Below are 13814 nucleotides of genomic sequence, written 5' to 3' on the forward strand. Positions count from 1 at the left end.
CATCGATGACATAACTTTATTTAGAACCGTATAAAATAAGATGGAAGCGATTATGATTTAAACCGCTGTTTGTATTTTAACAGACTGTTATGTTAAACATTGGATTAGAGATTAAGGTACAAGTGAGTCTAATACCAGTAAAGAATGAATTTATTTTTGTTTATAATGTATTTTTTCCTACTTGTAATATACTGTAATATACAATATATCTTTCAATAATTATTATTTATTTTAACCTTTTTCAATCCATAGTTTGAATTATTTTGAAATGAAAAATTCCATATATTATTATTCGAAATAGTTTTTATAAGTGACAAATAGCAAAAGCGAATTCTCCTAATCCTAACGCACGCCTGCATAGTTTTAAATAAAATAGATTGGTGCGACATCTTACGGACAGTAAGTTATTAACCAATTCTAAATATACTCAACTTTATTCATTAACGTAGAAACCTGTATCTGTTATCAAAGATATTTAGTTCTGAAAAAGAAGAAGTGTTATGTAATTTTTTTATAATCACGTGACAAGAACGTCAAGCTGACGTTTCCAAAGAATGAATATGCGACCTTTTTGACCTTTGATAATATCTCCGGCAATTTAACCGGTTTATATCAGAAGTTATCGTTGTGTACGCGAGGTTTGCGGGGCAAGAATTTCGACACTTATTTTGCAGCTATTTGATCCGAAATTCTAGTGAGTGACGTTGATTATTATTCACTAAAAAAGTATATTTAACTTCAGAAAAACAACTAACTAGTTAGTAGCATCATGTCGATAAAGCAAACAGTTACACTGCTGCAAAGCAAAAATGGAATTTGCTGCGCTTTACAGAGAGCCAAGTAAGTGAATTTTTTCATGTTGGTTTCAACTATTTTGATTATCTCAGTTCCAAAGCATTCCAACATAAATTATATTAAAAAAAATTATTTTATACTTACATAACCTTTATTATTATATTAAGATTGTCTTTTTAAGCTCTTGGTGGTCCGGTGTCCAAATGGGACCACCAGATGCCATCTTAGGAGTGACCGAAGCATTCAAGAGAGACACCAACCCTAACAAAATTAATTTGGGAGTAGGTGCTTATAGAGATGATAATGGTAAACCATATGTACTCCCATCTGTGCGTAAGGCTGAAGAAAAGATAAAAGCTAAAGGTTTGGATAAAGAATATGCCCCAATATCTGGTGTTCCGGAATTCTGTAAAAGAAGTATTGAATTAGCTCTTGGAGAAAATTCCCCAGCTGTGAAAAATGGTTTAAATGCTACAGTTCAAGGTATTTCTGGAACTGGAGCTTTAAGGATAGGTGGTGCATTTTTAAATAGTTTCTTTCCGGGTAATAAGATCATTTACTTGCCATCTCCTTCATGGGGCAATCATAATCCCATATTCAAACACTCCGGTTTGGAAGTTAAGAGCTACAGATATTACAATCCTAAAACTTGTGGATTGGATGTCCAAGGAACTCTTGAAGATATTTCAGTAAGTTGTTCAAGTATTTTCATATATCCTATTTATATATGTATTGAAAGCTTCTAATTGTAATTTTCAGTTGAAAAAAGTCATTTTGAATGAGCTTGTTTTTATACTTCAATTTTGAATCAATAAAAAGTTAAAAAATGGAAAAATATTATTGAACAGAGTTCCATTTTGAAAAGATTGTAACAGGTAGTTAAATATCTATATGAAATGTGTAATCTCTTTCTATGAATTTATTCCAGCTTTTAACAATTAGAAATCTATTTTCCTGGTGAAATCTCATCAATTAAAATTGATGTTTATGTTGTAAGTAATTATAAGGAATTTCTATTTTCTTCTCATTTCTCTATTAACTTCTAGTGGTATCAAAAATGACTTCCCATAAATAAGATTTTTATTGCTGTTGTAAAATAATTCAGTTATCTCAATTTATATATTAAAAATATTTTTGATACCAAAAATGAAATACATCAACATTATAATGTTTCTCTGAAAATAGCTGATAAGACAATCTAAAAATAAACTAATTACTTTGTCAAGCCAATTGAAAAATATTCATTATTTTTGGGAAGATTCCAATTTAAACAATTTTCAAAAAATTTTTAACAACATAAAATGTATTGAAATTTTGCAAGCTAATAAAAGACAGAAAAATTTACAGAGTATTGTCAAACAGTTTATAACACAGCTTGTAACTGAATCAGTCTCAATGTGGACACTATTGAGGGAGGTTCTAACTATCTTTTGATAATGGTATATTTGGAGAGTATACCAAAAATTGAAATATTTGCAAAGGTAACTGTTGGTCATCCATGGGCATAAAAACATATTTTACAAATATCGCTTTTAAGGAAATCTACGTAAACAAAGTGCTTCTCACTTAATCATCAGTGAAGATTTAAAGGATGATCATTCATTCTTCAACATTACCAAAAATATTACAAACTATGTAGTGTAACTCATGGAAACTATGGAGATGGCTATATATATTTTAACCCATCAATTCGAATAGATATTGCCAAATTATCTAATTTTATAGCAGAAAATTTAACCACTGTTTTAATTAGCTCCTTGATAATAGATAATCTAAGTTCATCTTTTGTATATTTGATTCACTTGATCAACTTGTATAGAATAATTTTTTGATGATCATAGGTAACTGTCTGTTTATTATTGCATAATTTTAGAAAATCCCAGAAAAATCAATCATCCTTCTTCATGCCTGTGCTCATAATCCAACTGGAGTTGATCCCAACAAAGAGCAATGGAAAGAAATCTCCGAGGTGATCAAAAAAAGGAACCTCTTTGTATTCTTTGATATGGCATATCAAGGATTTGCCACAGGTAGCGTAGACAACGATGCATTTGCTGTAAGTTTTTATCAATATTAAATGTATAATTAAAAGAAAAGGGATTTATTTAGGTGAGATATTTCTTGGAGCAAGGTCACAACATTGCTTTGGCTCAAAGTTTTGCTAAAAATATGGGGCTTTATGGTGAGAGAGCAGGAGCTTTTAGTATCATCGGCTCCTCTAAAGATGAAGCTGATAGAATAATGTCACAAATTAAAATACTCATCAGACCCATGTATTCAAATCCACCCATAAACGGTGCTAGAATCGTTGCCGAAATCTTGAGCGACCCAGGTTTAAAAAGCGAATGGTAAGTTTGATTTAAACAAATAATTCATCTTAAACATTCACAAATTTAGTTTCAGATATAAATAATAATCATGAACCCGCTGAAACTATTCCTGTTCATCCTAAAATAATTGCCCTTCCTGATCCCAACTTAACAAATATCCAGGTAAAATCATGTTAATGAATTTGTGTCAATAAATACCTGAAAATTGCATGAAAAAATTTTATTAGGTTACCAGAAGTTAAGGGAATGGCTGATAGAATCATATCTGTCCGTAATAAACTGAAAGAAAATTTAAAGAAGGAAGGATCTAGTAGAAACTGGGAGCACATTACCAATCAAATTGGAATGTTCTGTTTCACTGGAATGACTCCAGAGCAGGTAATCAGAAACATTTGTTACAGAATGTCAAAAAATAAATTTAATTTGGATATAGAAAAAAAATCTCTACACTCTTTATACTGAGAGAAATTTTTAGTGTTTGTTGATATTTACAGAATAAATTCTTTTTTTTTGTAGGTGGAAAAGTTGGTGAAAGAACACAGCGTATACCTCACCAAAGATGGGCGTATCTCGATAGCTGGAGTTACATCCAAAAATGTTGATTACTTAGCAAGAGCTATGCATTTATCTACAAAATAATTATGCTTTTAAATAGAATTGAATTGTGAAAAGAATGATTTTTTGAGATCAAAAGTATTATATTCACCTTTATTTACAATTTTTTGTTGCATGAAAAATATATATATACACATCTTATATTTTGTTAAAACAATTTTGTTGTCAATAGTAAGAGTTACATTATTCGAGTTTTTTTGTAATATCCTTAAACCTGACAATTGAAAGACAAATTTTACCTGATGTCTCATATAAGTGACAAATAATTTCAATAATACATAAAATAAAAGTTTACAAGAACATGGTACCAAAAGCTTAGAATGTCACAAAATTGATACTGTTAATATTAAAATATTATTTCTAAAAATTATCTATATTTCTTTATGACAATTTAATATAAATTCAATGAAAAAATAATATAAATTCAGTCAAAGCTGTAGGATTTGAAGAACTATTAATCTGTTACTTCTTCTTAATGCCCTTGAACCGAGATTTTGGTTTAAATTTTTCATTTGTATCATCCGATTTTGGTTTATGTTCCTCGTGGATTATTGAATACAAAGTTTGCGCATCTATGGAATTTCCCAGTATTTCTTTCAGTTCTTCCTAAAAACCACAATCAATTTCAATTAAACCCCACATAGAAGCATTTCATAAAATTTTCGAGGACGGTAGGAACATGAAAAGCGCAACTATTTTCTGCCACCATAGCAAATGCCCCATTTTCATATTGTATCCATCTATTGACATTCCATTTTTGAAGAAGAGTGAAAAATGCGATGATTTAGTATAAAAATGTAAGAGAGTAAGTCTCCAGAATTTCAACATAAACACCACTATTGAAACTCGAATTTCTTTCTAAAATTATTTCTCTAATTCAAATTTTACCCTGCAAATTTGAGTAATTCGTACAATACATATACATTTATTACAACAAATAAAAATGTGAAAAACCTCTCTTTAACTCTATCGACAACTAACGATTTTCTGAAAAATGGAGTTTTACATTGTCTCATTCTTTATATTGTTACCTCACTCTTTTTAACAATCTCGTCCATGCTTACTCCTTTTCTGAGGAACGAATCAATATTTTTCGAAGTGACTCCTGGTAGTTTCTGTATGAGATCATAAATATTGGAATTATATTTTGATTGTATAACATCGAGATCTTGTTCGCCTCCAGCGGCAGTTGCGTACGCCACATTCGGTTCCTCTTTACCTGCCTAGAATAAAACACATTCATTGAATTAATAGAAAAAAAATTATAATATAAAAGGTGATCGAACAAATTTGAAATGCATAATAATGTATATATCGTAGGTCCAAGCGTTTGTCTATTCTCCTGGGACTTTAGCTAAATTTCGAATAATGGAATATCTATTGAAAAAGGCCAAATTGTTTAATAGTCAGAAAGGTAATCGCGGTATATGGGATAAAGAACAGACAAAGTAAAGCAAATTTTACTCGCTGGTCCTCCAGACAGAGAAGCTAGATCCAAAGCTTGCAATACTTACTAACATTATGTGAATAGGTATGAACTATTGCAAATCGAAAATGAATGTCACGTAATCGTAAAAAGAACAAAACAAACAGATGCTGTTATTTACTGTGTACCTGTAGAAGATTATCATGAGAAAATTTTAGCTCATGCTCAGACTGGTTAAGTTAGGTAAACAATGTGGAACAAACCGGTGTTCTTGTTTTAAAAATAAAATGTAAATCACAATGTCACCAAGCTTCCACGTGTTGCAATAAATTATTGATGCACATGCAAAAAATAAATATATAAGACTTCTTTTATCCTATTTTTTTTATCTCATTCTATAAATTTAGAGATATTTGTCTTTTATTTCATATGCTCCCAAGTGTAGTGTTCTGGAGTTCCATAATGTCTTCCAGAGAATGTGGATATAGGTTTCGTCCTCTGTGCAGCAGAATCTACATGCTGTATTATCTGATAAGTCTACAGTTTTCAGGTGTCTATTGAGGTGACAGTGTCCTGATACGACTTCTGTCACTGATTTCTCAAGTTTTATTATGTGTTCTTCGGTTACCAATGTTAGAAGTTGTCTTAAGTGAACCAGAACTCTTCTACTATGTACCAAAAAAAAATGATTTACATTTTAGATCAGAAGCCAAAAAGGAGAGTAACTTCTCCTCTCCCCTTTACAACAAAATTTAACTTTTCATATGGAGCAGCTATTGGTCACAAGTCAGTAACAGCTAACAACTAAAAAGAATTGAGAAATATACAGTTCCAAGGGATGCTACTTTGGTTGAAAAAGTGGCAAAAAATCTAAAAGGATAAACATCAAATCAATCTTTTACGACTATTCTATATTTTCTTAGCTTCTCTTGATAATTCCAAAAAAAATCAAAAAGTGTTTTCGTGATTCTTCAACAAAAATTGACAATTTTAATTGTTAAAGTAGAATCAGAAATGATTTCTATTCTTTTCAAGGCACCGAGATAGATTATCAATTAGAAAAAAGAACAAAATCAGAAAGTAATGTTTCTATTCCATTTTGATAACTGAGATTCAAAAAGAAAGGAAAGGTACGAATTGAAATCAATTTTTTATGAATATACCATATAAAATACACAATAAAACGGAAATCCATACTGGTTAATAATTTTTTTTCCTTTTGTTAGGGAGAGTAAGGGGAGCTGAGCACTCATATTAGATCAAATCTTTTGGATATCTTCATTAAAACGAGGTTTTTCGAAGATTGATGAGTGTTATAAAAATGAGAAGAACAAGTTACCTTCAATTCTTCAAACAACTGAGCAGATGCGTAAGGACTCGGACTCCAAATGATCTTTAATTTTGGGAAATTGAGGGTCAGTAATAACAACTTCTGTTGAATCTCAAAACTATTGGAATCACTCGAAATCATGTAACTGCTCTGCAAAAAAAACATTTCATAAAAAAATATAAGATTATTTCAAGAGACTTACTTCCCATCCAAATCTCTTATTTTGATCAAATTCGATTAATAACATTGGTTTTGAATAATAACGCGACATATTTGTACATTGTTGATACAATCTACCAGATCTCAGAGATCCTATTAAATCTGAAACGCTTTTTCGTTCTATACAAATTTCAGGTGTTAAAATATAATCACCAACCTAAAAAAAATTCACCTAATATAATGTTTAGTAGAAATGTGATAAATACTTACTGAAATAGTGAGAGGTTCAATATCTATACCCCTTTTATGTATCAATGACGGAAGTTCGCTTCTAAATTCCCTCATATCAATAATTATAATTTGTTTTTTAGCAATTTGTTCTTTTCCTCCTTGTCTGGTGTTTTTTTCAGGACTCGATATCATTCTGTGTAATGCTAAACAATCTTCTGATTTACCATCTTGATCAGCTGGTATTACCATTTTCTAGAAAGTTTAACAAACTTGAATATATCACAACCAAATAATGAATCAACATACAGATTTACTTTCTATGAGATACTCAAATGCTTCCTTTTCTCTTCGGAGAGTGGTTAAGTAGCTTTGTTCTTCAACTGTATCAGAATGTAACAAAAAATAAACTTTCACTACATCTTTTTCCTTTTTATGAGCTTCATACATCTAATAAAATGTATAATAAATAAATGCATATATTCTTATCCTACACACCTACCTCGATTTCTCTTACAGCTGTCATACTACAATGATACATAATGATGAAACTTGGTTTGACGTTTTCCAAAGTGTTTTGCAAGTTTATAAATTCGTTCGATCCCTTAAAAGTCTGTAGAAGAATTTTGGGTTCGTTTACAGTTTGACAAATTTGAGTTAGATCCATGTTTTCTAACTACAACGAGAATATAAAAAATTTTGTTAGTAGATTAAATAAATTTGCGGTACTTTTAACTTCAACGAATTATTTATCAAAGATATACATGTACTTTTATGACAGCAAAATATTGCAAAATCTAATCAACTTGTCTAATTGATTAATGACAAAATATAGGATATTTAATGTGGTAAATATACCTGAGAAAACGGTTCAAAGACAAAACTCTCATCAGAAGTAGAACTATTTTCTTCACATATAGTTTGACTCATGGTAAGAATATAACTATTTTTAAAATTTTCAATTTCTTCCTCCTCTTCGATTTTATTCTGATCATTATCTACTTCTTTGGTATCACTTCCAGAGCTAGTATATTTCAATTTTTTATTTTTGAAATCTTCCTTCTTTTCTTCTGTAACAATTATTTCTGTAGGAATTTTATCAGTTACTCTAAAGGAATCACTTATTTTTTTAATTTGCAGTTTCTTTTTAAAAGCATTCAGGTATAAATAAAAATGAGGACCTTTGGTTAGAATCTAAAAATATAAGTGTATATAAAGTCCCATTTAAAAAACCTTGTACATATCTATACTTACTTCTTTTAATTGATGACAGCTTTTGTAGTCTGCACACAAAATTAAAATAGTACAATCTTTCAAATTTGTTTTCCTCATTTCAGCAGGTATTTCAACTTTCAAAATTTCCAAAAGAGGTTCCCATTTCGGACAAAACTCAGGATAGAATTCTAATACAATGAATAAAATGTTTGTAAGGTATTAAATTGCTATATATTAAAACAGATTTGGTTCGAAAACAAAAATATGACATTGAGATAGTCATTTTGTAATAATAACTCACCTTTATTGTTATTGAAAATGAAAGAATTTGCATGAGTAAAAAGTAGTTCTGCTGGTTCTAAGAGAACCCATGTTGCATTTTGAGCATATTCTTTAGTACGATAACTGATTATAGATGAATAAAATGTTACAGGATCCGAATGAAACATTGTACTAAAAAGTTTTAGAATAATGTCAACAAAATACTTTGATAGGAAAATTAGTCTTTTAAAAGTGTATATATATATATATATATATATATATATATATATATAACCAACAAACCAAGAGAGCCCTAGAGCTTTGGATGTTCAAAGTAGATGTCCCAACAAATGGAAGTAAATAAAGAAGGTCAACTTTGAGGATCAAACTAGGAAAATCTTGGAAATAGTCAACTCAAATTTGGACAGTGGAACAGTAGTTTTAAATTGATCTTATTTTTGATTGCCAAAGAATGACTTCAAGATAAACTGAATGAATTAACATGATTCTGTGCTATTTTTGGGATTAGAATGTTTTAAGGAAACTGACTAAAAAGAAATTAAAAATTTTTGGCAAGTCTGAAAATAGACAAATTTAATTAATAATAGCAAGTTTGCCATCAAACCAAGAAAAACTTGTATGAGAGCAAGTATTGGGAAAGTACTTTCACAAAAAAATTCTAAAAGTATAGCAAGTACAGTTTTTAGGTGTGGTGAAATATAGGAGCATAAAATTTCTTATATAAAATTATTTCTTCTTTTCAAAACAAAAAGTTGAAGTTTCACAAATATATTACCAAAATAACAAAGATATCAAGAAAATAGGTGGTAGCAATAAGAAAATAAACTGACCCCCTTGGAAGAATGAAGTACATCAAACATAAATTCACTCCTTAATTTCACAAATAAAAGACACTTACATAATTAAATGCCTAAGAGTTTTAAGATCAGCTACTAACTGAAAGCTTTTTTTACTCAATTGGTGCCAAATGACATCTAATTGTGCTTGTAGAATTTTGTGGAATTTTTTTGTTAAACAGTTCTCAACTGTGATTTCCTAAAGTTAAAATGGATTTATTAACTATAAAATATTGTGTTGTTGATAACAACCTCACCTGAAGTTCGATACTTTTATTAATACGTTTAAGTTCTTTAACAGTCAAATTCATTAGTTCCAAAATATATGTTTGCATCTTTTTCATTTTTTCTGTAATTGGTATGTGTAATTCTATAACATGAGGCTGAAAAATATTTAATTCATCATTCAAGTACCTCATGTTTAAGAACAAATACCTGTCGAGTCTTTAGGCTTTGTACAATTGTAGAATGAAATCTTGGCCATATATATAATTCTTTGACAAAAAGAGCCCTCATTACTCTTTCTATATGTCCATAACCAACAGTAAAACTGTGCACATTATTGGAAAATCCTTTTATGAAACCAACCTAAAAATTTGATATTAATACAGCTATAAACTATTAACAGTACCATACCTTATTGTTTTGACGATATAATCGTAATACAAATGCTTCTTGACAACTCTCTAAAATTTTTTGAGCTCTTAAAACAATTATTCCCGTAATTTTTTCAATAGGTATCCTTTTTTTCAACATATCCATTACTAATATTCGAGTTGTAACAAAATGTATGCCTCCTGACAAGTACTTTTCTTCTCTAAAATTGCACAACAAAATGCAAATATTTATTAGAAAATAATTACATTACCTGTCTTTTGTATTCACATCACAAGTTGTTTTATATACATTTGGATCATTCAATTTTTCCGTGTAATGTTTTTCTTCAATTTCGGTAGCGTTCAATACTATAACTAAATTACCCGCATCACAATAAACCTTCAATAGGTTTAATATAACTAAATCCAAGTTAATTCCTCTAAAATAATATATTACTCATTCTGGAAATAGTGATTATAAACAATTACGTACTTTGAAGTTAGTACTAATCCATCTCCATGTAACAAATCCAAAAATATTTGGGTTTCAAAATCCAGCATAAACGTTAAATTTGTTTTCGCCAAAAGAGCATCGGTTATATCTAAATCTTGACTCATATTTTTAATATTTGAACGGAATTATTAAAATAGACAGGGAAAATATTCATTATTCAAAAATTTGTAACCTCAATATTCTTTTTCTATGAGACAGAAAAGAAGAAAGAGCAGTATTAACTCAGCCACCTTAACTGAGGCTCCAATTTTATTGATATCGTAGATAGTTGTAGGCTCCGCCTAAGGGCCTCCGAAGACCCCGTTAAATACGAATTTAATAACTTTTACGCTCGAAAAAGAATGCCGCAAATTTTAAAGCCGGTAGATATACCAAAAACCATTTTTGAGTGAGATTACGAATTCATTATAACTTAACTCTGCAAATATTTAGATACAAACTAACTGTTTGCTTGCATAAAAATATTGAATATATTGGAGTTTTTATCGCGTTTAATTATTATTCCTTTGAATTACAAATTTGTCACAATTAAACAGTTTTTTTAGTTTCCGATATTCTAGTGATACGGCTAGAATTTGAGACACGACATATTTTATAAAAATAAAAGGCAGTTGATAAGGTAGAATATATGGAAACCGCGTATATCACAACATTTCAGATTCATTATAAAACAGCTTAAAAGAAAGATTTCTAATTCCAGTTTATTATACAACATTCTCAGCATAGTATAACCACAGCATGAACTTAATAAAAACAGTTGTATTTCTTCAAAAAAATTTCAAGTATTAATTTGTTATTTATTTAAAAAACAATTTCACTCTAAATTTTTACTATTATATCCTACGTTTTTGTTAGTTGGATACTTTTTTTTTTAATAATAAATCGCACTATTCTGTTTTTTTAACCCAAAAAAGTAAAGTTTTCACTCTTATAATCAGCGATTATAAAATAGATATTTAAATCAATTCCCCTCATTTTTTATGCAAATTTAAAGAATTGAGTTTCGAATTGTTGAATCTGTATTCGTCAAAAGGAAATTGGTTATTTCTTATTCTGACTTCTATTTGATTGAATTATTAAATAATATACAAAACAAGTGAATTATTTCTCAAAAACACGATAATGAAATTTGTAACCTCAATTTTCTTCTTTTTAATGGTCAAAGTTTATTGCATTAGGGAACCTAGTAGGGATTCCAGCTCCAATTAAAAACGCAGCAAACCCCCCAAAAAATATAATCTTTTATTGACTATAATTGGAAATTATTAAGCCTCTTTGTGAAGAGAGAAAATAATTGAATACAGTTCAATTGAAAGGATTACACTTTCTGCCAGTACATTAACAGCCATTTTTTCTCAGCCTTCGTCCTCCTGAAACTGGGATATTTTTTAACATATAAATTGGTACGTAATTATGCTTCATCTTCATAAGTTATGGTGTCATAGTTGGACGGAGATAAAATTGGAAATGTGATTTGGTTAAGTTTTCAAAGATTAATTTGCCGGTATAGTTTCAGAACTAAATATCACAATTTTTCATAAAGGAAATAATTATTAATATTAGTGGTAAGTAGCAAACATTAAATGCAAGTTCGCAGAATATTTAAAAAAATAGATGATTATCTCGATCCTGATTTCTTAAGTTTGATTTTGTTCATAGTCATAGATCTTTTCAAGATTCAATGTGAATATCAATACTTTTTTCATATGTTTGCATTAAAAAATTTTAATTATAGCAGATCATGGACGTGAAAATAATCAAAGAAATGTAGATATAGTAGTTTCTGACTTATCTTCAAAAAATTAAATATTTCGATTTCTCTAAAGACAAAAACAAGATATTTTGTCTTTAGAACATTTTTATAAATAAATAATTTTAGCAATTGTCTAATCCTATTTTAACTTTCTCTATTTCTCTCCTAAACGCGTTTCTTAACTCAACTTGAAGTTTATGTATTCTCTTTTTAGGAATTTTCGTACGCTTAGCATTGGAATTTTGAAAATAAGCATCATGCTGTGTCTGACATGGTATTATAAAACAAACAAAAGTTAGATTTTGTGAATCAATTAACATCATTTTCAATTTCAGCCTCACTGTTGTTGCTCAGTATACTGTTGTAGATTGCGGCCATATATGTTGCTTTGGATGTTATGCTAGTTTAAGCAATAATTCATGTAACCTCTGCAATGGCAGAAGTAAGTGTTTCATTCATATATGTATTACTCCTATATGGGAAAATAAGTTACAGTGCCCACAATCTTCATTTTCTCTCTTGTTCGGGACACTTTATCTATACTGCGCATGCTGCATGCGCGCAAAAGATGCGCAGAATTAACTAAAGCGCTCGGAGTCGGAACACTTCCACTTATAGAAACTGAGAAACTGTCCATATGGGAGTATTACATATATGGTTTTATTATTCAAACCATTTTTAAATCTTCAATTTGTATCAAGTAATGTGTATTAATTTGTAGGTTACACAGGAACATACTACATCAAAACAATTCCCAGTTTTCCAGAACGAAAATTAATAGTGAAACTTCCTCGATTAAATATTATCCAATATGCTTCAAGTCCTCCATGCATAATTGGCAAACTGATAGTTGAACTTACTCGACTAAATATTTTCAAACATTCTCAATATTATCCATACAATATGAAGAAGCTGATTGTTAAAATCCCTAAATTACATATTAATCAATATCTTCAATCAAGATATTTTACTGAAGATAAGCCTCATAGAGTGAATAGAAGACGACATAGAAGAAGCAAACGTTATTAATATTATGAGAAGAGAAAATAAATTATCTATGAACAGTATTGTAACAATTTATTGACTCATATGGTTGATACTGACTCCTGAATAACTTCTTTATACAGGATACTACCACTAATAAGATTAGGTCAAAAGAAACGGGTGAGAGTACATTTTGTGGACAGAAAAAAGATACTGAAAGGTCCTACTTAATGATAAACAATTCAAATATGCTATTTACATTGTATATTCACATCTAATTGTTCATCTAATCATTTTACACACAACTTTTTTTCCTATTAAAGACCACCTGGTTGATCTGGGGGAAAGACGCTATCCACGTCAACTTCTTTATCAGTAGGTTAGCAATGTTTTCATATTCAATTCATGGTTATCAAACTAGGAACTTGTAGGAGTGTAGTTCAAACCTCTTTGACACCATTACTTATGAAATAATTCAATATAACTGCAAGGCGAAATGTAGATGTTTGAGAAAGTAGGTCTGATGTTTATTCAAGTTTTTAGTTATAGAAAATGAGAAAAAGATAAACAAACCCTTGGTTTATCTCTATATTACAGCTCCTCGTTATTATTATTATTTTTTTTACACTTATTTTTTGATAAATACTACATAATTTAAAAAGCAATCATTATAACTAGAAAATTACTGAAATGATTTAGAGTTAATGTAATGTAATCTGTAATCCTACAAGTTATGATGAGAAATACTTAA

The 13814-nt window shown here is 29.4% G+C and overlaps 2 protein-coding genes across 2 annotated transcripts; one reads left to right on the forward strand and one right to left on the reverse strand.

Annotated features, from left to right (window-relative positions):
• The first annotated feature begins 513 nt into the window (after positions 1–513).
• Positions 514–3926, forward strand: LOC130901223 (aspartate aminotransferase, mitochondrial). The gene is made up of 6 exons (XM_057812435.1): positions 514–840; positions 977–1484; positions 2669–2851; positions 2905–3143; positions 3353–3503; positions 3642–3926. The coding sequence occupies exons 1-6, from the start codon at positions 770–772 to the stop codon at positions 3762–3764; spliced, it is 1275 nt and encodes a 424-aa protein (XP_057668418.1). The 5' UTR covers positions 514–769; the 3' UTR covers positions 3765–3926.
• Positions 3803–11480, reverse strand: LOC130901214 (DNA repair endonuclease XPF). The gene is made up of 16 exons (XM_057812423.1): positions 10306–11480; positions 10085–10252; positions 9853–10033; positions 9652–9804; positions 9474–9599; positions 9279–9415; positions 8400–8551; positions 8138–8286; positions 7742–8077; positions 7386–7559; positions 7193–7333; positions 6926–7138; positions 6699–6872; positions 6506–6646; positions 4772–4963; positions 3803–4346 (listed from the first exon to the last, which is right to left on the reverse strand). The coding sequence occupies exons 1-16, from the start codon at positions 10428–10430 to the stop codon at positions 4203–4205; spliced, it is 2706 nt and encodes a 901-aa protein (XP_057668406.1). The 5' UTR covers positions 10431–11480; the 3' UTR covers positions 3803–4202.
• Between the last annotated feature and the right edge of the window lie 2334 nt (positions 11481–13814).

This window comes from Diorhabda carinulata, chromosome 1, assembly GCF_026250575.1.
Source record: "Diorhabda carinulata isolate Delta chromosome 1, icDioCari1.1, whole genome shotgun sequence".
NCBI lineage: Eukaryota > Metazoa > Arthropoda > Insecta > Coleoptera > Chrysomelidae > Diorhabda > Diorhabda carinulata.